The sequence below is a fragment of the Apteryx rowi genome, unplaced genomic scaffold (genome assembly GCF_003343035.1).
Source record: "Apteryx rowi isolate R43461 unplaced genomic scaffold, aptRow1 scaffold_512, whole genome shotgun sequence".
Classification (NCBI taxonomy): domain Eukaryota; kingdom Metazoa; phylum Chordata; class Aves; order Apterygiformes; family Apterygidae; genus Apteryx; species Apteryx rowi.
Genome location: NW_020450775.1, coordinates 309863 through 336401, shown reverse-complemented (window position 1 = coordinate 336401; position 26539 = coordinate 309863). Strand labels below are relative to the sequence as shown.

The 26539-nt window shown below is 37.0% G+C and overlaps 1 protein-coding gene across 3 annotated transcripts in view; it reads left to right on the top strand.

The window, feature by feature from the left end:
- Positions 1-26539, top strand: part of ME1 (malic enzyme 1) — a 202661-nt gene that overhangs the window by 88922 nt on the left and 87200 nt on the right. For all 3 annotated transcript variants that reach the window (XM_026080234.1, XM_026080236.1, XM_026080235.1), the window contains exons 4-5: positions 1387-1462; positions 3861-4022. In XM_026080234.1, the coding sequence (XP_025936019.1) occupies positions 1387-1462; positions 3861-4022 (238 nt within the window). The remainder of the gene's footprint in view (positions 1-1386; positions 1463-3860; positions 4023-26539) is intronic.

Below are 26539 nucleotides of genomic sequence, written 5' to 3'. Positions count from 1 at the left end.
CCTTCTCAGCTGAAGGGTGCTAGGCTGTGCAAGAGAGGATTCCCAGTGCTGGGAGAAAAGGCTTAAAATGAAATTTAAACAATTAAAAATGTCTAATCACAAATAGCTGCTCTTTTTTTAACCTTTATATAGTATGCATCTATGTTTCTTTTTGAACATGACAATCTTTATCATGCTTTAGTTAACTGCTTCAGGTTGGAGTTTTTGTTTCTTAATCATTAGCTTTAAGACTAAGAAATATTTTGATTAATTGCAACAGACCACTCTGTCTTTTTTCCAAAAGAATAAACAATTTCAACTGTATGTTTTGATGTTGTATATCAAAGAGGGAAGGAAGACAGTTGCATATTAAATGCATTTTATGTTTATGAATTGATAAAATTTTTGGACTCATTTTGATGTCTTGACTAATATACTTTTTAACGAGGCAGGAAATTTTTGCTTGTATTGGAATACTTGCAGTCCTATCTGTCAAGTGTTTCCTTGAGTCATTAATTTTCCTCAGGATCAGGGACCTGCACCCACGTCCATGAATATGACGGGATGAGTGGAGAAACTGCAGTAGACTTAGATTTAAGTTATTTTTCTATACTTTTCTCTAATTTTTACTTTATAATTTTTGCCTAGAAATAGGTGCATGGAATGGTTTGGAATAATTCCGGAGGACAACTCCTTGTAACTACTAGTACAAAGTTCATTTAAAAGAAGTCATCTTTGGCATGCGCTTCTTAAGTGTCACTTTGTGTTTTTTGAAGAGACTGACTTTAGTCAGTCAGTTTCTCAGTTTCTCAAATGAGAAATGTAGATAAGATACAGGAAGTAAATTAAATCTAAGTGGACCCGGGTATATATCTGCATGTGTCAAGTATAATAAATGAAGAATAAAAGGCTGATGAGTAGGATAAGATATTACATTGATTTTGTTTCTGTAAACATGTAAAAATAAATGAGAATCAAATTTTTGTGTCGTTTTGCTTTAAACTCTATGTATTAGTGGGCCAATTTACAAATACCATTCTAAGCAAAAATTCAGTATGCTCAGCACTTTATGATATGCTATATATTTTGAAACCAAAGGGATTTTTATATAGACAAGATAATTTCCACTTTTCTATATGTCAAAAGGGGAGTCTAACTATAGACAAACTGTTTTCTAAATACATAACTGAATGCTCTGTATCTGAGTTACATTTTCTCTGACTTCTACGAAATGCAGATCTGTAATTCACTCATTCTTACAAAACTGAGCACTTACTATTGAATCGAATCTATGTATTTTGGAAATGTTTACCTAGAGTTAATTTATTATTTAAATAATTTATACTGAAATATTTAATTGTCTGTTTATGTGAAAAGCTTGCTTTTTTTTTTTTTTTTTTTTTGCAGAGGACTTTTTATCACTATCCATGACCGAGGACACATCGCTACAATGCTTAAGTGCTGGCCAGAAAGTGTCGTCAAGGTAAGTTCAGTTTAATTTGCATGACAAAGCTGACACTGGTTTGGATTGATATGGTGGAAATGTTTTGATGAGCGTTTTTTTTTTTTGCCAAATATATTATTCTGATTAGATGACATATTATTAATTGGATTTCAGCGATTTCTTAGCTTATTTTTTATTAGAAACAATTTTGATGCAGCTACAGTTTGAGGCTTTTAAACCTTTATTTGTTTTGCTATTGGCATCCTTTACAGTGTTACTGATTAATTGGCCAACTACGCTGAATATTATACAGCCTAAAAAACCCTGAATATTTTTGCTGCATTTGGATTAGTAGTTCTCCAAATACATTACCTAATGAGCTCTCTCACAAAATATTAAATTTGCAGCTAAAGCTGCTTGTCACAGACTATGACAAGGAAGTTATTGTGTTGTCAGATGCTTCCCACACTGAGCCTTGAAGGTAGCTGCCAGATTGCTGACTAACATAATCTAGACAAGCTGTTGGGTTCAGGAAATAATCATTACTGTAAATAAGGATTTTCTTTTTCTATTCTGTGTATTTATCATCTTGTCTGCATTACTCTGCAGCCTGTCAAGAGGCTATAATGTCCCGTTGGACAGAACGGGAGGCTGGAGGGCTCGTGGGGGACGGCACCAGCGGCAGGGCGGCAGCACAGCTGGGTGCTGGCAGCCCAGAGCGGGCCTCTGCTCAGCACAACCCGCTGCCCTCCTGGGGCCTGCGCGCCCCCTCGGTACGGGACCTCTCTTTGCCTCAGGCATTTGGCTGTGCAGAAAGAGGGCAGGAAAGGGCAAAGGAGAAAAGAAAGGAGACCAAGAGCATGACATCCCCCTTTCTTTTTCCCTTCCACTGCTGAAATGAGGAGGCCATATAATATAGCTGGCAGTGTCATTCTGGCACTGGCTAAAGACGGAGGACTGTGCTGGCAGAGGCATGCTGTGCTCGAGTGGTGCAGAGCGGTACTGGGCTGCATGCAGTTAAGTACAAGACTAGTGTCTTAGACACCACCACAGCATCAGTGTATAATAGCTGGGGTCTTGTTTGGCATCAAATACACACAGAGTGTGGTACTAGTGATAGAAGTGTCCAGATGCTGTGTAAGAATGAGTTCATACCTGTCTTCATAAAAACAGTTTGAAATCTGCAGGTCAAAATAGAAAGAGAGCTTTACTGAAATTTTATACCTTCCAGAATGTGATTTTGTTTTAGCTAATTTCAGTTAGTTAGGATTTTGAGGTTTAGAATTAATTGGAATTTAAAAGTTGTGTTTATGGTGCACAGTTCTTTTAAAAAAATCCATATCTAATCAGAAAGTATATGGAATTTTGAAATATATATAGACTTAACTGTCCCTCAACAGTTCCACCAAGTTAGAAAAGTGTGTTCTGTATATGAAAAAAGCGTTTGTTGGCAGTAGCCGTTGTAAATTTTTTTAACAGCTTCTCCTAGGCTATGGTGTTAATTTTCAGATTCTGATCATATTTAACCTTTATTGCATTTTGAATGTGCTGTACAATATTTCAGTCTGAGGAGGCCTTTTCGTGGAATCTGGCAACTTGGTATTAAGGAATGCAGGTGTTTCACCTCCTCTGAGTATTGTCCAGGTCTTTTCTTTATTAGAGTAGGTGTACTTCATGCTCYTACTACAAAAACATTTTAGTGGTACTACATGCTTTGTTGTTGGTGGAAATGTTAAAACAAGAGTTTGACAATTTGGCTCAAGCAAGGGCAGTGGCTTTTTCTGCCCACTACTTAGAAAAATCTTCTTTTTTAGTGTGGACAGTTTTGTGGGTTTTACTGTGTTCTTGTATTTCTATCAATGAAAACATGTACTTGCTCATATGTATAAATATGATGATATCCTTATCTAGCGAAGTATGTTATTTGCTCAAAGGAAGAAGAAATACATGTTTAGAAGGACAAGAACCAAGTGGCTGCAGACAGCCCTGTCAAAGGCCAGCAGTAATAGAGGCCTCTGGTTTTGTTGAAAACAGTTAGGACAAAACCCAGGAGTCCAGGGTTGTTCTTTGTTAGGCAGAAAGTAGGCAACTTGCCTTTCCCTTCCTATTCTGTTTTCATACTGTTGACAGAAAATGTAAGAGGGAACAATGCCAGTTCCCTTGTAATGTAATACTAAATACTTCTCTTGTGTATTCTTAGAAGTTTTACATGGGGCTCCCATTAACAGTGAAGCAAGGGTCGAAAATAGAGAAACAAAAACACAGTGAAATATAATAAAGCAATTCAGGGCCTTTTTTCTATTATCAATTAATTTGTACCCATTACAGTTTTAAAATAAAAATAAAGAATGATGGTAAGAAGATAAAATGCTTAGTACATGTAAGTATCATCTTAGCAAACAAATGATTTTTAYGGTGCTTTTATTTCTTCCTCCAGGCTATCGTGGTGACAGATGGAGAACGTATTCTGGGTCTTGGAGACCTTGGCTGTTATGGAATGGGCATCCCAGTTGGTAAACTGGCACTTTATACAGCATGCGGAGGAGTGAAACCTCATGAGTGTCTACCGGTGATGTTGGATGTGGGAACGGATAATGAGGTAAATGCTTTTCTGAGGTGTAGTGAATACTAGCAGTTTTAAGAAAACTTTCTGTAGAAGTTAAATTGTTAAAAGTTGTTTTTCTTTGTTATGATACTGTCTTTGATTATGGGAACATAAATAAGTCTTATGGAAAAAGTCTTATCCTAATACACAGTGTAGATTTTCTCATCCTAGTGCACGGTGTAGACATGCTTTGTAAGGCTCGAGCAGTTAAGGAAACTGTTGTCTGTGGAAAATGTGCTGCATACATTGTAAATGTTGGAAAGTGGTAAATATTTCAGGAAAAAGGGGGACATTATAGTTAAAAGTATAATTCAAGGCAGCATTCCTTCTCTATTTCTGCTGTAGAATTCTTCTGCAGTGATTTCAGATGTGATTTCTGTGTCTCATTTTTGAGGAAGAGTTTGAAGCTGTAGCCTGATCTGTGCTGGGAATGCACATCTATGTACTTCAGCTGTATATTGACTTCAGCTGTAGAAAGCGCTGTCATGCTATGAATTTTCCCAAAATGAATTCCTAGTGCTTGAAGTAAGTAAACCTTATCCTGCATAACTTGGCTTCCCATTTGTATGAAACAGAGAATTTAAAGAGAGTTAACCATTGAAAAATGGCTTTGTTATTTCCAGGGCTCATGGGATTACTAGTTAAGAACTGCTTGGCCCCTGTTCTTCTTTTTTAGCTGGAAGAAAACATGAATTAGTGAGACTGAATGATTTTACCCATGAACAAAATATAATGAGTAATATTATCATGATTTAATACAAGTAAACAAATGCTAAACTAAAAATGGCACAAGCATTAACATTTATGTGTGATACCACATAAATGTATCAGAACTAAATAAAAAAAATCATCAAAGCTAAATAAAGCACTCCTGTACCAGTAAATTTAGCTGGGGCTTCCAGATTGTTGAGCTGGGAGCTGCATTTCCACCCCTGCCCCAGTGGGATAATCTAGAAGTACATCAAGAAAGCATTAATAAACTCAGAAATAGTCTGCCACCCTCCCTCTCTGCTCCCCCCCAAATCCCCTTCTGAAAGCAGGCAGACTTCCTTGTGAAACGTAACTGAACACTGCAGCACAGAGCACTGTCAGGTCACACACAAGTGTCATCAGCTCCAGAATGTTTTTATTCCCGGTCTGTGCAGCTGGGCCACTTATTTCATCTATTGCTGAATGCTTCTAAGCAGTTAATTGCATCAGGTACTTCTGATACTGTCGTAGTCTTTGATTTTTGCTTTTATGCCCCAGTTTCATTTTCAATTTTATTTTTCACAGGGTATTGTTTTCTTTAAATATATCAAATGTATAGAAATACTTATACCAAAAAAAGCACCCATGTATTAGTATCTCAACTTTCCTGGCACTGTTCTTGTGAGTAAACAATGAGTTGAATGTGTCTGAAAGGGTGGCAAATCTAAACAGTTACAAGATGCATAAAAAATCCTGTGAGCTYGGGTTTGGTGGTGCTCTTAGACCTTCACCTTCATATCATTCGGATGCCTTTTGTTGTTTCACTTTTTAATATGGCTTCTTATTTTAGAACCATATGATGAACAGCTTCAATTTAATCATACAGTGCTATTAGAGTTTCCACGTGTTTTAGTCCCCAGACAATATTGTGGTTAGCAGTGTAGGAAAGAACTGCTGCTGTTGGCCTGCTTTTCATTACTGCCCGGGTGTGTATCAAGCTCAGATGTGCACACACAGCCCAACAGCCTAAAAGCCCCAGGTAAATTTACTGGTACAAGAGAGCTTAAACTAAGTTTGAACATGTAGGAGACTTGGTAAAGAGGCTTTTTTTTTTTTTTCCCCACTGTTGTAGCAGATGCAAGAAACTATAATAGGATAAGGATCAGTGCCATTTATGTTCTTCTGGGCTTTTGCAGGGGTGAGGTGAAATCAAGAGCATGTGAGAAATCAAGGCTCTGAATCACAGCTGGGTTGTGGTCTTCTCTAGAGACAGCACAGTTGTGCTTTCAGGGTCGTGCTGAACTGCGCTTGAAGAAGTAGATGGTTCGTTTGCTTTTTCCAGTGGGGACTGGGTCGTCAGATGTTTAAGCATTTATCATAGGGGAGCTGTAACTGGGAATGAGACCTCTGAATTGTGTTATGAATGGTTTGGGCTCTATTGCCGTACCACTTGACTGGACAGATTGCAATGTGTCTGCTAATATTCTGTGTTTAATCRGAGCTTGGGAGTAGTTCCCTGGCAGCTGTAGGCAGTCTAAGTTATGGACAGTGGGGCACCAGCTCCCTTTTCTTCTCCCCTTTCCCATGCTTCCTCTTGCCCAGCAGCACGTTCCTGCTGCCTCCCTCGTACTGGTGTTTGTGTGACCAGGTGGTGAACCACTTCAGGGAACTGAAATGGCCAAAGCCTGGTCACTTTTTTTGCTGGCAAAGCTAGTTATATTAGGTCAAGCTGCTGTGGAATTGCACCTCAATTCCTTAACCTAAAATCTAAACGTTTTTGACAAATGACTGTATTTTTATGCTATATTTTCTTATTCAGGTCAGGATTTTCCATATTAAGATACAACAGAAATCACTCTCATAACTTGAGCACATACAAATAATTTTGCTAAACATATTTTTTGAAATGTGCAGATGTTTTCCATTTAGATTAGTTGCTTTTCCCTTTCTGTGGGGGCCTCAATGACTGCTTTAAAATCAGTTTTAAAATATGTGTTTTGGCAGCTATAATGCTGTTGCGCACAACCTGCAAATTCTCCAGAATGATTAAATCTTACTGTAAAGCAGATTGCAGGAAAAACTTCACAAATTTTCATCCTGTATTGTTTTATTATGTTCAGAATCTGAAACAAAAACTCTGAGCAGCTACTCACAAAATTTCTGGCAAGTATTAAATGCTTCATTACTGTTAGTTTTAGCAAAGGTATTTTTAGTTGTGGTATTGTTCCATTGCCCATAAAGCCAAGGAATGAGTAGAGAAACAAATAAAGCATTTTTATACAATTGTCTAGATAATAAGCAAGAGAAATGGAAATTGCTTACTTATGAGTAAAAATTGACCTAGTGGAAAGACTTGCATGACTGAACTAGTAAATTACTCAGTATAATCGATGTAGGAATGACTGAGTGTCCAAAAGGAGTGGTGCTGACCACTTCCAAAAATAATACGCCTGTTTTGTAAGTCATAGACAAATTGTAGGCAAGTAATCTTAACTGTTAGGACATTTTCATCCAAAGCATTTAAAACATTATATGGAGAATTACTAGGTAATTATATGGAGTATTTCAGATGATGAAAATCTCAATAAAAACTGCAGCTTACCCAAAGGCCATGTATTTGGTGGGTCTATGGACAGGGCTTCCTTCTCAGGTGGGATTTCAATCCAAACACAGCGCACTCGTGGGCCAGTCTCAGTAACGATGCAAAATTGTTGTTGGAAATCCTGAGGTGACGGGAGTTCTGGATTCTGGACGTTCATGTGCCTTTTGAGAGCTGTATGTTTATCTCCTTGCAATGGTTAAAGAAAGTGATTGCAGAAGAAGAAAAGAATGTTGTCATGGTACAAGCAACTATTAATTAGATTAATTAATGTAGACCTACCTGAAACACATGTACTCAGTACTGTAAATTTTAAAATAAACAATTAGTAAAACCTTATTRCAATAAGGAGTTTTTTTATTTTAAATAAGTCCTGGTTGCTGTAGCCTGACATAAAGCTTGGGTAAAATATTGGAATGGTTGGTTGTTACAAAGGGTTTGACAGATCAAAACTGAGGGTAAAATAACTATTACTGATCAGCATGGGCTTATTAAAAACAGATTTAAATGAATTAAATATTAAAATGAGTTTACAAGTTTTGATTTACTCTTATTTTTAGCTTTAGTAACACATTTGAAATCATACTATTCATTTTAAGAAACTGGACCAACAAAAAAATGAACCAGGCTTGTGTTARATAGTTATAATACTAGCTAAAATATGTATCTCTATGAGGAATAATAAAATRGTTGCAGTGTTATGGTATTTCAGAGTTTTTTTCAGCTCTGCAATGTTTAATATCTTTATTGACTTGGAGGTAATATTATTAGTGTTCATGAGTTGTAGATGAGGCCTGGTTTAGTTAAAGTGTAATTACTCAGCCAAAGTATAATTACTCAACCGGAATGAATTCTGGGAAGACTGACAGCTCATGTTATGTAGAAGTCAAATTAGTGGTGAAAGGGTTTCTTCTGATCATAAAATCTTAATCTAATAGTGTATGCTTAGCTGAGAAATCAGAAAGCTTTCTTTTTGGTGAGTATCTTGCATAAGAAGTGCTATAAAAGTTAGGGGCTGACAGCAATCCTGTGCTCGCTAGTCTGATTGCCTGCGTAATTTCAGGCAACAGCCAGTCGTGGGAGCTCTTCAGAGATTGATTGCGTATTATCATCTAAACATAAACCATTCACCATAAACTTCAGTTGAGGTAGAAAGCATTCACTGTTTTAAGTAGTAGGAGGTCACTTCCTCAACACACAGAGAAGTCAAGACAGCTGGCATTGTAACAACTTTCTGCATAGGAATTTGTTAGCAGCAGAAGGCGTCTCGGCGTCCTGGAGGCAGCTCTGCTGGCTGGGGCAGCGGGGCCACGGCGCTCAGGCTGACGCAGGTGCCCGAAGCCACTCAAGTTGCTTCCTTGCTAGCTTCAAAGCACCTGGACACATAGACTTTCTCTTGCGTCAGACAGACGTGGCGAAATAAATAGCTGGCTGGTCACATATATACGCCGTTAATGTATGGATGAATCCCAACTGTCAATTCACTGTTTGCAAATGTATATCTGAAGCTATTCCTTTAGTCATGCAACTGCAAATTGAAACATTAAACTGTGTGTGTGTGAGAGAGAGAAGCAGCGTGGGCAGCTATTAGAGCAGCTCCTGCTCCTGCGTCTGCCATGTTTCAGGGACTTCGGGAAACTATGGGCTGTTACTTCCTCTTCTGAATGCTTTCCTGCTAGCTTACATTGGAATATTTTTTCCTGAACTTGCTAACAAATATTTAAATGCAGGAATGTGACAGTTCTCACAGCTGCCCTCAAAAGGTCAGTGAGCATTAGCGGGCTGGCGGGTCAGGCTTCTGGAGGAGTGACAGGCATCCCTAGCAGAAGGTGAACCCGGGGAAGCTGAGGGGCAAATTCAAGCCCACTTCTTCAGCTTTGTTCTATAGGTAACTTTCTGCATTTCTACGAGTTACTGCCAAATGTGGAGAAAAATCTACTTATGAATATAAAAATGGAAACTGTAGATAAAACATAGAGACAAACCTGCTTTTATAATTCACGTCCCCACCCAAACAGAAACTTGGGCAGAAAAAAGCTGAGTATAGGGAAGCACTGCAATTTCTAGTCTCAGTTACTTATCAGACAAAACATGTAAACATATCAAACAAATCATGTACATTGTGTACAGCTGTAGGGATTTCTAACTAGAAGATAGCCACAATTGGCATTTGTATGTAAATCAGTTGTACTTTCAGACTGTTGTTTGTTTAGCAATTGTATTATAGGAAGGTTAATAGTGCTTCTGAATTTAAAAAGGTGGTATTCCTTTTGCCTCGCCATTGAATTATGGTTGTTGAACTAGAACAACACTTCAGTCATAGTTTCACTGTAAAACAATAATAGTATTTCCTGAATTCTACAAATAGAAATTGCTCCTGTCATATAAAAAGGAGCTAGTTTTGTAGCTGGTGCATATGTGGGAATCTCATTTCTAGTTTATGCTCTCCAGTGTGTTCCCTAGTATTTTTGAGTACTTCTGAAATACAGATGTCATTATGTGTGATCTAAGCTTGTCATTTAACTCTGCTAGAATGTCACCTATCAGATTAGCCTGGTTGACTAAGATGGACTTATTTCCATAAGACAGTGTCCAAAACTAAAGACCAGGCAAGGTGCTCTGAGGTAACGCTATGGCCCAATGGTGCTAAACCTCCGATGTTAAAATTTGTTGAACTTTTGATGGAGTAAATCTTCTGTATTTTTTTTATGGTTCAGCTGCTACCTATCCGTGCCATTCTGGTATGAGGTAATTGGGCGAACCTCCAGGCCTTTTCAGTTTTTCTTGCACTGTCTTTCACAAATTTAGTGCTATTTTACAAGTGTAGTCTTTTTTTCCCCTTGGATCTTGCTGCTAGATCCTTCCCTGGTAGTATGCTGCCAGCACTTTAACAAATGAGAAAAAACATGAATATTTCTCTTTCCTCCCCTTTCCTCCCTTCCAGTTGTCCAGAAAATATTGCGGTAGGATGTGACTTTTCCTGGGGTCAATTTCATGAGTCATTTCGACACTTGCTTTTTTCTTGTTTCCCTTTTCTTTTCAGTGTTCAAAAGTACTGAAAAGGAAGTCACTTCTGAATTATAGTTCCGTGTAGCCCATTGTGCGCAAGCAGAAGATATTTTTTAATTTGCCAGAATTGGTAGTCTCCTTTTAATCTATTCAGGTGTTTGAAGTGATACACTGAGTGTGCAGTCGAGTGGGGAATGGACAAGTACAATCTGTGTTTATAGATGCGTCATTTTCTAAAATGAGGAGTATTTTGGTACTGTGGAAAAGATACAGAGTATAATTAGTGCATTTAACTGTCTAAAGGCTAAAGGGAGAGGAAGAAGTAAGGAGCAAGAGGAACGTTTTCAAGTCTAGATTTTATAGTCAGTGGAGGGGAGAAGAGGCAAGATGAGGGCATATCTGGCATTTCCCAAAATGCAGGAATGGACTTTGGATGCTGCTGGTTGTTCTGAACTTGTCCTTCTAACTGCGATTTTAGTGGAGGAGAGTCTTACCACGGTTAAGGATTTTTGATCAACAGTGATAGGAAACTTTAAAGGGAACAAAACGCTAACATATGGAGCCTGTCTGTTTCAGTGCAGAATAATTGTCTTTCCAGCGTGTTACAGGAGATTCCACTTAAATAATTCCATATAGAATAAATATGTCATTACCAGTCACTCATAAACGTGTTATTTGTAGAACAGGAATGCTCGAAACTGCAAACATCCATATTACACTTGCGAATCTAAAGAAAGACTTGGGGGAAGGATGGTACATAGAACAGTCCCATTTCCCCCATGACTGCAAGGACCTTTGAATGATTTGCTTGAGTTGATCACAACTATTTGACAGCTGATCTTTTTTGTAGGTTTTTGGAGAGCTTTTCCTTTCTTGCTCTTTAATGTTCCCTTAATATAATTGCAATATAATACATTCAGAAATTCACAATCACAGCTTTAAAGTTTTGGAAGTTATTTTGATTAAGTTTTTTAACTGAGAAGTGTCAAGAACTTATAAGTGTAATGATAAATCTAGATTTAGCATCTCAATATATTTTCTGCTGGTTTGTTATTGACGCGTGTAGAGCTCAAACAGTCTTTTGACTAAGTTATAGCTTGCTTTTTTTTTTGTCCAAAAGTATTATTTTATGTTAGTCTCTTCAGTCTCAACTGCTGAGCCTTGTAAACTAGCCAGGCTGATTTGTCAGTAAAGCACATTGAAAGTAATAAAACAGATGAGGAAGAGTAAATGAAATCTTTCTGAGTCAACAGGCAAGCAATTATTTTAAATAAGACTTCTTTAAATGAAACTTGAAATAAATCAAGAAGGAAAGATTTATGTTTGTGATCTCATGGTGTATATCCAAATCTTGGATGGTATATATCCAAATCCAAAAACTTGACAAGGCTAGTGTACTCTTGGGAGGAAATATTGATCAAAATTTTTAAATATTATCAGAACTAGAGCATAGCTTGTAGAAGTCTTTATACATGCTATTAGAGATATAGTTATTTTTAAATGAGTGCAAAATAGTGAAGAAAAATATTTACTGTTTGTCCTGAAGTATCCATTTTTTAACTTAAGAGTTCAATTGCTGTCAGAAATGCCCAGACGCTTGTTAATAATTTTTAGGAGGCATATTCAGCGAAGGACATAGTTAACTGTGCGGCCTTGTAGTGTACATACTGGAAAGGTAATTCTGAAGAACTGAAGGAATGCATGTGTATTATGTTTAAATATTCAGTAGAGTCGCATTTTTAGTTAAATTACAGTATAGTTTTAGCTAGACATTAGTGTTTCATCTGTTTGCACATTCAAAGCATATCATTGGCAAATTCCAAAGGCTCTCAGATCTTCTTTGGGCTTTTTTACGTATCATCATCTTTGTACTTTCTTCAAGTATATTACAAATTTAGTGTTGTGCTTTGTGAGCCATAGCATTTTCAGTCTCATTAGTATTCTCAYAGCATGAATAGTTTTCTGTTTGTTGTGGACATGAGGTAATTACTTCACAAGATGTAATAGACTTTATTTTAATTTTTTTAATAAGTCAAAGGCTTTTGTCCTTCTGTTACAAACCACTATGAACTTGAGCACAATCTGCATGTTCTCAAAGCATTCACATGTATTAGGGGGTTCTGAAAACACCAGTAAATTTTGATAGACTATTTTGGGGTTTTACTTTATATGTTTGGTGCTGGGAGTATCATTTAAATACCAAACCTGATTCCAGAACTTTTTTGGGTGTCTCGTGGCTCACTTTTTTTCTCTGTGGATCAGACTTTTTAGCCTGATTGTGTTCGTAAGAAGCCTGGTGGCTTCCTTCTTGCTGAACTGGTGAGACACACCGTGGGATATGTGCCCTGGCATGGAGCCTTACGGATAGGTTACAATATTGGTCGAGTGGAAGCATGAAAACATTTCACAACTGAAGGCACTTAGGACTGGTTACAGTTTTATCTCAGTTTTTATTTGGAAATTTGATGTTTCAAAATACATGATTTTTTGTCAACTTAAGTAAGACCCCCCCCCCACACACACATATCTCCATCAGAATTTCAGAGTGTTCCCTCATTTTCAGTGAATGAGTAGGACTGTGTGATGGCATTTTTGTTGACTATTACTGAATTAGTTAGGTTTTTTATATATATATATATATATATATATATAATTAATAAGGTATTAGTTAATATTGAAATTCTCACCATAATGGTGGCGGTAGATATTGTTAAATGAATACTTACTAAAGATCTTCTCCTGTAGCATCTTAGAATTTTCATTCTGTGTTTTCTTATATGGATTGAATTTTCTTGACTTTATTTAGAATACAGATATGGAAGAAATTGTAATTTTTAGTTTGCCTTTCTGCATCTTTTGGAAAAAAATTAAAACTTGAATTTCTATATATCTGACTAGTTTGTTCTAATACAGAAATAATTATTCCTACAAATAATGAGTAAGAACAGTAAGAGTGTCCAGAGGCCTCTCTGATCAAGTCCTCAGTCAAAACTCCTATTAATATTTGGTTCTATTATGTTGCTTCTCACAAAGTTATTCAGTATTTCTTGAATAACTTACTGTCTACAACATGATGAGAAGAGGACTGAAACAATACTGAATTCTGCTACATTTATTTTTTTAACTTCAATAGTCATAGTAAATGCTAGTTATTCCTATCTCAGTCTAACCATACGTGGATATTTAGACTTTACATTCATTTATGTGGAAATGTTTCATGTTAAGACAGATGTGTCCATTAAATCATACATAGAGTTAATATATCCTGGATGTTAGAAAATTCCATATTTTCACAGGGCCCTATCTTCTACAGAAATGGTAAGTTGTCACTGGATACAGAAGTCTTTTTTGCACAGACTATTTCATATTTTGGAATACTGTGTTTTATTTGGAAACCACATTTCCTGTTTTAATCTTGTTAAAATGTGTCAGTCTGCATCTGACTTTTGTCTGTTTCTTTTTCTCCATATGTTTCTTTACCTTCTGTCCAGATATATTCTGGGAGCTCTACTCAATTTTCACAGACTGTCTTTTTTCTGCAAACATATCCAGTATGATGTCTACAGACATGCTGACTACAAGATACACCAATGCTCATGGAGAGTAACAGATATTAATTGCAAAAAAAAAAAAGAAAAAGGACACAAAAGCTTGTTAGCTGAACAGTTGCTTTCTTTAGTCTTATGAAAGGAAAATATCTCATTCTTCACTCTTGGCTTTTTTCCTTGAGCCAGTAAGACCTGGGAGTCCTGCTGAGTTGGAACACTCAACTTTGAGGGAAGGCTAAGGAAAATGATTTTATCAGTCAAAGATGTCTGTTAGCCTTAAAAATACCATCCAGTAACATTCAAAGAGACTTCCTGCACAAAGATTTTGTTGGAAGAAACCAGAGATGAATTTTCTGAGTGTGTATCGACTGCATATTTTGCACAATTATTTTCATTGTGTGTAGTAGTGAATGTCTGCTGTAATTCAGAATTCACTTCCACAATTAAARATCTAAGAACAATGAAATGTTAATATTTTTTCTGAATACTCAAAATAATTTTCCAAATATATCCTCAAAGCTGTGTACAGCTTTAGTCAGGAAGATTTTTAACCCTCAGTGGCCTAGGTGATTGAAAAAGGAGCTTTGCCTTAAGTGATGGCAGCGTGTCGTTGAGCTGACTCAGTAGCATTCCTGGGGAGGAACCCGGAGAGTCAGGATTTTCCCAAGATACTGAAGTTTCCAGTGTATTTCAGTCTTTAAAAGACTGCCTTTTTAAGAATCTTTGGGTTTGTCTTCTATTTTGCCTGTCTTATTCTACAATTCAGTTTGATTTTAATTTCTGCTGTACTTTCTGCCTCGTTACAGATTTCCTTGGTTGTATTATGCCTTTTAATTCGTCATCCTATAGAAGGCTCTGTATAAATGGTTTGTACTTCCTAATGCTTGCATACTACTGATCTTGTATTAAAGGAGCTAAAATGTAAAACGTTGCCACCCCCTTTATGAAATAATTCTGTACAAAGGGGAACAGCAGTTCCTCACCATATTTAGAGTTGTTAACTGTTTTGACTCATTTAGAAACATAGGAGATCATGTGCTATTCTTTACCACGGTATTCCCAGGGGAATGTATTACATCACCTCCCTTGTTYTCATTTAGATGCTTTTCTCATGTTTCTTTAGGCAGAACTCAGTAACTATGGGTATCAGCAGATTTACTGATAACACTTGAACATAAACAGGCTTGGGTTTTAAACATTTCTTCTCTTTAAATATTTTTCTCACTCTGTTTCACCATAGGTACACTAACATTTTGTTTAGTTGTGTATTTGCTTGTGGGCTATTTTTTTTAAATAAAGTTGAAAGGCAATCTGTATTTACATTATTACTACTATAATGCTTGTCCCCTTTTGTCTTGACATGGGGCTGAAAGTGTCTTAATTTCCATTTTCTTTCAGTAGCAAAAATACTGTCCTTTTTTAAATAAAAAAATAGTGACAGCAAAATATTGATGATGTTTTTCACCTGGGGTTTACTATTGTCATCATACAACAAAACAATGTTGCAATGTTTAAAACCCATCCAATTGTTTTAGTACAATTATCCAAATTAAAGGAGATTTTTAAGTTCATAATCTCTTTTTAATATATATGTTGTACAAAATATTAATGTGTAATTATTTATTTCAGAGCCCAGACTAATCTCTGCCATTTCACTCTCTTGCCTCTGCTTGAAGTCCTCTTCTACTTTAATAAAAAAAAACTAGAGAGCAGTATTTCCAGTTAGTCTGCTTGTAACCAGACAGCCTTCTCATACTGACTACTAATGCCCAAACTGGACTTCTCTAGTATATCCACATAAGCRTATTATTTTTGCCTGTTTTCTTTTTTCTTTGCCATATCTAAGATTCCACAGAATGGAAAATTATGATCTGTGTTTAAATGATTAGTCTTAATTTGGGGCTTCATCACCATACTCAGTAAGCACCGAATGACTGAAAAAGAGACTTGGAGTTCAAGATCCATCTGAACCTGAGTTTATCATCCTACGCTAATTTTATGAAGAAGAGTAGACACTTGTTCTTGTAGAGTAGCTGTCTCAAATTAGTCAGATGAATTGTACCTTAAAACTTCCTGGTTTTGTCCATGGATTATAAAAAGAGCTTGGACTAGCTTAGATGTTGAAATATCCAGCGTAGGTTCTTAAGTTAGATAACATGAGTCTTGTACTTGGTCTGCATTTCACTTTCCTCTCTCTACATTGAACATGCTGCTGTGTTGCTCAGAAGGGTTTTACAGAGATTAAAACTTGTTTTTGGACATATGTCAACCTCTTACTGAACGAAGTTTTTGCATCCTTGAGAAATGCCATTCTACTGTTTAGTGTGTGAGAAGACCTCAGCAATTGTCTGCTACTTTTGAGCTATTGTCATCCCTTAAATGTTGCCATTTTGGCTAGGGATATATGGTATTCTTTTTCTGGGGCTTTTATTTATTTTTATGAAATAAGCTATTTATGAATATTTCTTTTGTGAAATATTCTGTTAGACCATGGAAAATTTGACAAAGCCAGATGGTATTGCAGATTGGCATATTTACCAAACAGCATATTTGAAATGACTTTATAGGACCAGAGAAGTAGTTTAGGAGGGGAGGACTTTAGCAGGCAGAACATAAATGGTGACACTGGATTTAAATCTGTTTCATTTCATATTAAAAATAATGAGCTGTATGGGATATTACCAGGAATTCTGTCAGTCCCTTTCATTTCTTTTTACTTCACTTTTCAACAGAAGGGGACATACAAAAGAGGGCAGAAATGAATATCTTGAAATGCTTGTTTTGGATAGTATTCATAAATATCCATAGACCAAACTGATGTCAGGCTTTAATTCAAGATGCATCAGACCTTTGCAATCCGTTGTGTTTAAAAGATAGCAACAAATAGTCTTTGTTTTGATTGACTTCCATTCTTTCTGAAATAGTAGCTGCTAGCTCTCTGCCTCTTCAGCAATTTGACAGGCAATGGTGTAGACAAGAGAGAGAATGAGCCACAAATATACCTATTATTACAAAATGTAGGATAAGAGGCATTATTTGTGCCTCCACGGAAATATGCCTCCTGTCTGGGACAAAATGTGTCACTGATGGAGTGAAAGGATGCTCTGACAAAAGCTGGCCCTTGCACTCGGAGGTCTCCTTTGCGCACAGAACTATTTTTCCCTTTTTTCCCAGATCTTAGGACAGATACCTAGTCAACAGCTGAGATGCCAGCACTGAAAGAATATCCCCAGGCTTGGTTAATAATCACCAGAGTAAGTCAAAGGAGCATTACTGGTGTGACTTGTTTCTGCAGAWGGAGGCCCAACCCTTTTGGCTCTAGTAAAGAAAACGACTGAGTGTCARCACAGGAGATAATGATAGCAGGGTCAAAGAAATTTTGTTGGAGGACCACATGGGATTAGTTCATGGAAGTAAATGAAACAAATAGTTGAATGTTTAATAGATCTGAGAAGAAGAGGTCCCTACCAGTGATGAAGATATATAGTTACATGTGAATGGAAAAAAAATCAGAACAAAATAGAACTATTGATATGGAAACCAGATGCACTGATAACATGAAATTAGATTTTTAGTTTTATGAAGAATGTATCTGCTGATATGTTAAAATTCTGTTTAATTAACTGATGTGATGCAGTTTGTAAGAAGAGACTGGAAGTTAAGCTTTAAACACAGGAGGAAGGTGCTCAGGACGCACCTTGTGCACTATCAAACTGTGAAAATTGATACAATATTAGCAAAAATTTTTTTATTTATTAATAGGGTTTTAAAGATGAATGAACTCTTTAAGACTGAGTATTTCTTTAAAGCTTATGTTATCCTATCATCTAGAAAATGAAGTAAAATTATTGTTAAGATGGTATTCTTCTGAATATTATTATCTAATAGCAAAACTTTACTCATGTCCTCTTGTGAAAGGACAAGTCTCTGCTGTTCTCTGATTTTTATTTTTTTTTTTAACTTTTTCTTCTGGTTTAGAAAGCTGGAGGTAGCTCTTTGTATTCAGGTGTTTGAGCTGCCTGTCCTAAAAAAACATTTGGAAATGTAAGTGGATGAAAATAACAGGAGTGATGCAAAGTTCTTGCTTTGCAAAAACAGTACAGGAAAGTTTGATTTATTCAAAGTGATTGAATGACTTCAAGCAGCTATCTCTTGCCATACTCTCTTGATTAAGCTAAGAAGATAATTTATTAAGATAGCTACACTCCTGGTAACTTTGAAGGAAAAAGTAAAAGGAAAATATCTCCGACTTCTATGTCTAAAGTGTCACTGAGGCTAGACTTGTTCATAGGCCAATAGTTTTTCAGATCACTTGTTTTCTGTTTCATAAATATAGATGCTGTTTTGGCTGTTCATAAATATTATTGTTGGAATTGCCTTTTGAGATTTATTATAAGCACATACTGCTGGACCCACAAGTACATGTACTAGTTCTTTCAGCATTTTGGGGTGGAGATTTGCCTCTTCCTCCTCATTTTTTAGAGCAGTAGACTTTATGGGTTTTGACTCTATCTTGGTTGTGGTAAGCTATTTCTATAGCTCATTTGCATTATCTGTCATATGTATTTTGAAATGTAGCATTGTGGGTATTGTTAAATGCTCCCTGATGTGTCACTGGAGATACAAATTCAGATTTTAGCCAGCTAGTTGCTGGAGCTCGTGGAGAAGAAATGATAGTTTTTAAAGATATGGGGCCTATTGAAGGTCGGTTCTGCAGAGAACTTAATGGTTAGTCTGAGCCTTTTCTGGATTGAGTAAAAGCTTTTATGGAAAGTGGATGACAGGGTTTTTAGGAGATTTCTTGTTWTGTGGTCTGATAATTATGTGAATAGAATACAAGACACTTTCAGACTTAGTCCATTCTGCCTATTATTTGCACATTAAAATATTAATGATTATATGCGGCAATACTCTGCTAAAGGCTTAAACAATGTCRGATTCTTCAGGACTATTGTTTTCTCAATAGACAAATGATTAAGTTTTTCAAGAAATGCCACTGGCAGGCAGACAACCATTTGTTTTCAGTTTAACTGTATAAAAGAATTATGCATCCTAAAATTGCGTTTGATGAAATGGTGCTCTGAGACCATGGTTCTGAGCATGTTCCAAGCTCAAACTCAAATTACAGGCATTTGCGGAATTGTCATCGCCCCTATTTCTGCATACAGATGTTAACATATAGGAGAGGTCTCCAAGACCATTAAACATAATGCAGTTTATTTATCTTGCTGATTACTTATTTTTTTTCCTAAAATACACAATGAAATAGGCCTCTCTGATCTCTTTACTAGCTCTGCTAGATACTTTTGGAGGCATATCACAGGAAGCCTGTTAGCCTGAATTAATGCAACAGTTCTACTTCAGATGTTGTGGTGATGCTATTTTGGAACAAAATAATTTGTAACCTCTTAAAATGGAGAGGCAGAAAGCAGTATTAAATGAGACCAATCTGTTGTCTCTAAGGAAGAGAGGAAAGTTGGCAGGGGGAGGAACAGGCTGTTGTCTGAGCTCTCTTTGTGGAAAACTTCACTATTTAGGGCTTGTCAAAATTGCGCAAAATGGAGTTTTCTCATGGTTCGTTCGGAGATCCAGATTAGTGACTCCTAAGGGCTTCCTAAGTCTGTGCTTCAGCCACTCTTGACTTTATATTGTTAGATGAGAAACAGGGGGGTGGAGGGGTTGCTTTTATTTCATGTATAAAGCTCTTTAAAAAGGTGATTGTCAGGCTGAGGAACTGAAAATGAAAAGTTTTTTAGATTAAAAATTTTGATTTTGGGGAAGGACCATCGTTTCTTACTTTTTCTGTTTTCTAGCAAAGCTGTAGTGTGGAGTGCCGTCAGCTGTTCAGCACAACCAAGAAATATGCATTGAAATAATACTTGTAACTTGATTATTTATATGCAATTGCATATTTCTTTCTGTAGAGAAAATAACAGGCTATAGCTAGGTGGTAGTGAGGAGTGAGAAGGTTTAGAAAAGTTCTGGTAAAATTTACTAAAATTTCTTTAAGCTCCTTCAAACAATAAACAAGGCTAAAATAAAAAACTCAAAGAGGTTTTGTGCTATTTCTAGGAAACTTTCAGGCATCTTTTGGGAGATGCAATCTCAGCATTTTATGAGAGTTTTGCAGTAAAGAGCAAATGAAAATGATCATTGCAGCATATTACCGTAAACATGTTGCTTGTGTCCTCTTAATGTTCATCCCAGTAATAAAGTTGGCTCTGAAAATACTAATAGCGCCAGTACCCTGTTTGTACAAAGCATGCCATTTTTTCAGACTGGCACAAGTCACACAGCATATGGATCATTCTCTACTTTCTCTTTTGTACAAATTAAACAAWTTGTAAGACTGGAAATTATTCTTCCTCTCCTTTCCTCCTAGCAATCAAATGTCTTAGTAATGACCTGTTTGGCATAGCTACTATTTGGTGTAGAAGTTAAATGTGCATTTAAGAGAGGGATCTGAAGCATCTGGATAGCGGTGGGATACAGGCATGGTACTAGGAAAAGAATCTTAGCGCTAATCAAGTAAATGCCATGTAAAGATCAGAAAAACATGATAACAACAGTTTTGCAAGTTTTAGAGTTTTGAAGCTAACATACGGTTAAAATATGTCTTACATGTATCTCCTTGAGGGCACTCTTAGTTTTTCATTTTCTGGCATATAAAATTGACAGACTGACTTACCAGCTTCTAAGAGGATGTCTTTTTCAATTACGGTGCTTTCATAAATAATGTCTAATCCAGTCCTGAAGAAAACATCTGCTTTTCTCCTTATGAACAATGCATAACTTGTATTGCAGATTCAGTGATGGCAATTCTATGGTATTTGTTTCTAATAGTATCTAGAAGTTAAAGGCCTTGTTGATAATAGTCAATGTAAGGTGTTTTACCAGAAGTTGTTCCTATGGCATTTAAATTTTGGGGAAAGACCATTGCTTTTTACTTTCTCTGTTGTCTAGCAAAGCTGTAGTCTGGAATATGTCCAGCTGTACTCCCAGGTCTTTCCTAATTGGAAACTGCCAGAAAGAACAAAGGTGCACAGGGCAATTTTTGCTAGGTTCTTCAACTAAGTTTACTGCAAAAAGAAATTAATATCAGTGGAGATTTGCTGAAAATGCTTTACCCTCTGTGTGTAGATCTCTATACAGTGTCCCAGAAATGCGAACAGGTGAAACAAAACCTAATTGTTTTGAAAAAGATCTCATTCCTCTCATTGCCTTTGCAAAAAAAAAAAAAAAAAAAAGGCATTTTTTAATACTCAGTATAAAGTATGGTACAATATACATGTAATGTAGTTGTGCTATGTGTTACCTGGTTTTAGAACCAATGCAGAAAAGATATTCAAATGTCACTGTGAATTCCAGATTGGTGGGAATGGAGAAGCCAGTCCAGAAGGGATCTTCCTTTGGCAAGTGCAACGTTCATTGGCACCTGCCTCTAGCTCGTATTGTGAGTTTCAAGTGCTCGGAAATCTTGAGTTAGACCTAAAAATTGTGAGATAAATTTTTTGCTTTCTAAAAAGTGTTTTATAGTTTCCAGTATTTTGGAGGTAAGCTGAGATAGTGACTCAGATGTTCCTAACAGACTCAAACCAGAAGGCAACACCATGATCCCCTCCATACCCCCAGCTTGAGCTTTTCACAAATCACTTGATTCCAAGAACTGACTCTTGGACAAAAACACCAACATTTTGTGTGGCTTGAAATTGAGAGCTCATACCACAACAGCCCCATAAAAAAATCAGGTACATTTTGCCTCTTGCTGCAGCAACTTTTTCTCTTTGGATCTTGTACTTCATGCTCCCTCACCAACGGTTACTTATATAAATTGTGCTAGTTCATGTGTGTATTTTATATATGTTTATGAATGTTCCTGTTACAGGGCTGAATGATTCTGAGCTTTACATGTAGGTGCAGAGGAATGAGCCTGACTTCCTGGGAGAGCCTTTTCTGTACCCAACACTGTGTTGTAGGGAAAGGAGGGAGGCGCCCAGCCTGGGCCGTGCAGGCAGGCAGAAGGGATGGAGCCTGCTCCCTACACATTGCGCCCGGCTGCCAGCAGCCCGAGGACACTGGGCCCTTTCTTCTGTGCCACATACACAGACCGGAAACAGGCCACAGAATGTTCTTGGCACCGTTTCGTTCTGTACCGTCTCTTGCTTAGGGACATGTTGTGGTAGTTTCATAGTGTGTTACCAGATTCCTTCATGAAGCATTCTTTCCAGCCATTATAGTGATTTTTTTTAATTAAAGTTCCCTGGGATTGACAATTTTTCTGCTGGGAAAAGCTGTCTGGCTGTGTGGGAAATAACTTTATAATATAAGCAATGGGGGTAAGTGTTTGTGCAAAGTTGTAATTGTTATTTCCCCTTCAGGTTAATAAATTAGTGAGCTCCCTAAACAGRAGAAAGCAAGAGACACAAAGGTCCAGTTGAGAGATATAGTGCCTTATGGAAGGAAGGAACAAGTTGGATTGGAAAAGTCAAGCTTCTCTTTAAGGATAAACATCTGAAAAAGTCTATTTTAGTTGCACAAAACCATACGTTAGGATGATTATGCACATATGGAAAAGAACACATTCTCCATATCTCATATCACTGTCTTAAATGATTTTAAAAAGATAATTTGAAATACTGTARCTTCTCCCTTTGTATTACATAAGGATATTGTTTTATCAGAGCATTAAAGAAGATTTATATTTCAAACTGTGCCAAATATGCATAACATTCTTTAGTATCTATATTTTCCACAGAAATTGTTCCCTTCAAGCCCTACATTTAACATTGATGCCAAAGGAACATTATGAATATATTATTTTTCAAATTCCTGACTATTACAGGTCTAGAATTTTGTCTGAATAGACAATGGACAGTTTTCAGTGATGCTTTTAGGGCTACAGATGGAAGAATATTTAATATAGTACAATCATCGTCTGTATACACAATATCTGTGCCTCTCAGACACTGGCAGTATAGAACAGCAGCCACTTTGGTTTGGCAATTTTAGCACTTACACAGTTGGGCTCAACTTTTATAACTCATTTCCCATGTGTTTTTTTTCCCCCTCCTTTATTTTTACCTAGAATAAGCCAAACTGATACCAATTCTTTGGCCACCCATTTTGGGATCTTTTGCAACATTTTCTATGTGGGAATCTGGAAACTGARCAGAGAGGTGCAAAGAGATGCGAAGATACTGTGTAGGCCAGTGTCTCTCTTTTGGGCACATCTGGAGAACGTGTTAGCTGAGCCTCTCAAAGATGTGGCTTCCTGCTTTTGGGGCAAAACAGAGGATAAGGCCCCTTTTTCCTTGTGCAGGGGGCACTTTGCTGTTTGCAGATGTGTTGACCAAGGTCTGGTCTTTAGATCTGAAGGGCCATGATCTCTTCTTAGGTCAATAAGTATGCAACAGGGCCAGTGTAGTCAAAAGAAAAAGAAAAAAATTTTTGAACTCTTAAGCTGTTGGATTATGAACCCTATTTTTGTAATGTATTATACACTTTCAAACCCAATTAATGTCAGTGTTATTTGCAGGATTTGGCACATCTGACTTGCAGGTAGCATTTTGGAAGCATGGAATCTGTTACATGTCTTTTAAGGGCATTGTCCTGTATTTGAAACTTCAAATTAAGCTTATGTCAAAGAAAAGAGGCTTCCTAGTCTAATATGAATTGAAATCTCACTCATTTTTCCTAGTGCCATAAAAAGCACTTGCWGCTGTAAGCAGTTCTTGCAGGACAGAAAATCGTGATTCAGCATGTTAACGTTTGCAAATATAGATGAAAAAATGTAGAAATACAAATGAATGGAGATTGATTAATTTTGATAGAAGCTGGTGTTAAGCCCGAAACTTAGATTGTGTTTTTGACTGGGTAACTGTTTTACTGGAAAAAGTTTCACATGGAGTAAAATTTCAGTCTTCTGGAGTCCTCCAAAAGTTGAAATGTCAGACTTCTCTGGAGAAGAGAAATTCCACTTTGCTGACCAGCCCTTCCCCCATCTGTGCAAACTTAGATGAGATGGAATCTACAGACAGCATTTGTGCTGGTATTTATTAACATAAGAAAATGCTAATATTGTAAAGACAGCAGTAGTTCCCCCTTTTTTCTTGATGACTGTGTGCCCTGTTAGACTAATCATACTCTGGATTGTTTTTCATATCTGGGATGTGGCACATCATTGTCCCAAAGCTTGATGTGCCATCCAAATGCAGTTCTCCTTGAATTTTGTAGCTGTGGCTCTGATGCAAATCATTTCACACTGCAGAACTGGAGGTCTTTGAAGTTTTTAATGGCACGGAGGGAGTTGCTGCTCTGCAGCTTGACTGTACACCAAGCCCTTTGCAGGTGGCGCTAGGAGGTCCCGGACGCTCTCCGCTGACATCCTTGTGAGTGGAAAGGCTCAGTGTCGTGCAGTTCTCGGTCCTTCACCTGCAATTTTCCATGAAGCTGTTCACTAAAATATGTATCTATTCCAAAGAAACTCCTTGGTGCCAAATTTGAGAATAGATGACATTTCAGCATGTTTGTTCTCTATTGATGAAGCATATAAGCATGCAATTTTCTGTTTCTCACTGGTTTTGCAGATAAATTAGAGCCAGGTGCACAGCTCAAGCCTTGCTTGAACTTTGATGGCTTGCTGATCTCTTTACTATAAGTGTGCAATAGTAAGATAGTCTAAACAACTTGCTTCCAGTTTTAATACATGCAGGTGGTGCTTCAAAGAACTGTTTGTTATTTTACACAGCTAATTCTAAGTACATCTATATGATCTTTCCAGTACCAGAACCTCAATTAAGCCCTTTATTCTTGTAAACCTTTTTTTTTTCCATTAAAGCTTGAATGTACTGCATTGCTAAGCCCAAATATGTTTTATAACTTTTTTTAATCTTCGAACAAGTGTGTCTAAAATTGAATGTACATCAACTTTTTCAGTATCATTTAATATGCATAGCAAACACAACAAAAAAAGCAGTGTTATGTTTTGAAGGAGATTCCATTTCCAAAAGAACAAAACAAAGTTTAAGCTTTGACAACAAGCTAGGGAACAAAAGAAATCCAAGTCATTGAGGAAAAGTACCCAGTCATCATGTCAGCTTGACATACTTGATTGTAGTATAGAACTTTCTTTTCAGTAATTGTTTTGAAAAACATGCAATAGTCTATAGTAAATGTTAATCTCTTAAGATGTGTGAACACTCTAAAAAAGAAAAAAAAACCCCATGGATCTAGTTTGCATGGTGTTGACCTGAATAACAGGATAATGCGCTTAAGCAGCTTATTCATTCTTCAGTGCTTTTTCGAAAAAGAGAAGTTCCACAGTGGTTTGCCCTTCACAGTTTAGAAATGACCACTGTTCTTTTCACTTGTTGAATGTTTAATTCTTTTGTCTCCACCCTGGGTTTCTTCATAAGTTGTTCCAAACAGGACTATAAAGGAACTTTTGGGTTATTTCTTGTYGAACTGTAACATTTGTGAAGTAGAATGCACTGAGCTGTAAAGGAATTTCGAACCCTTGGTGTGGCTGGCCAAGCTTTTCATCCGAGATGTATTCCTGACTTAATGTCCATGCTGGTGAGACTTCCCAGGCTGGAAGCTTAAACAAACCCCAGAAAGATTGAGTTAATTGTGGATTAAGTATTTCATGTTAAATTTCAGTATCAAAGATACATGAATAAATTCATGCATTGGTCTTACAAGGACAACTGATTTAGAGTTCCAAATTGTAGAACTGGCTACAGATTTAAAATGGTCACAATTATTAAGCAGTGATGTAAAAGTGGCAAAAAAAGTAAAAGAGCCTATGTTTGAAGGCAATCTTGTAGCTTATTTAGTACTTATTACAGTATTAATATGAACATGTACTTCTCTTGAACTTTCACAGAATTATAGCCCAAATGAAGCTGGCTTTTTGATGGAATCAGCATGGCTTAGTCTGGCTGTGAAGCATTTTTGAAACATGGCCTAACAATTTAAAAAATAGAGGGACCAAAGATTTTTTCATTTTGGGCATTATTTTACAAAATGAGAACACTGATTGATTGTTTAGGAAAAATCCTGCTGAAGTCTGTTAAAATGTCAAGTCAATTTGCCTGTTAGAGACAGGGGAAGAAGAGTTATGGGATCTGGAGAGGGGATAAATTACTTAATGCTGAATTGAACTGTCGAGTGCGCGGTATGCTTGCATGGGATGCAGAGTAGCGTAAGATTACCAAAAAGAAAAGCTGCTGGCAATAGGATTTTCCTCGCTGTTTCTGCGATCCCCAGCACTTGTCCTGCCAAAGGTGTGCAGCAGGGCGGCTCTTGCCCCTGGCAGCTCGGCTTTCCAGCCTTGCTTGTTCAGCCTGGTGGGAAGCACCATGCAGCTCCCACGGGGCTTCCAAACTTCAGATTTCACACCGCTGAGCAGCTAATTTGCAATTCATGTGAATTTATTTTCCAGAGAAGTAAATTACCCTTTGTTTTTCCAGTTTTCCTAAGTTCATTTTAAATAACTAGGCAAACTCAAAATGGAAATAAAATATTACTCTAGAGTAATACTCTAGAGTCTCACTCTGTCTTCACTACAAAATTGGAAATGACTGTAAAAAAAAAGAAGAGCGTACAAAAGACAACATGACTTGACACAGGTGGTGGAGGAGCCAACAAGGAGAGGTGTGCTGCTG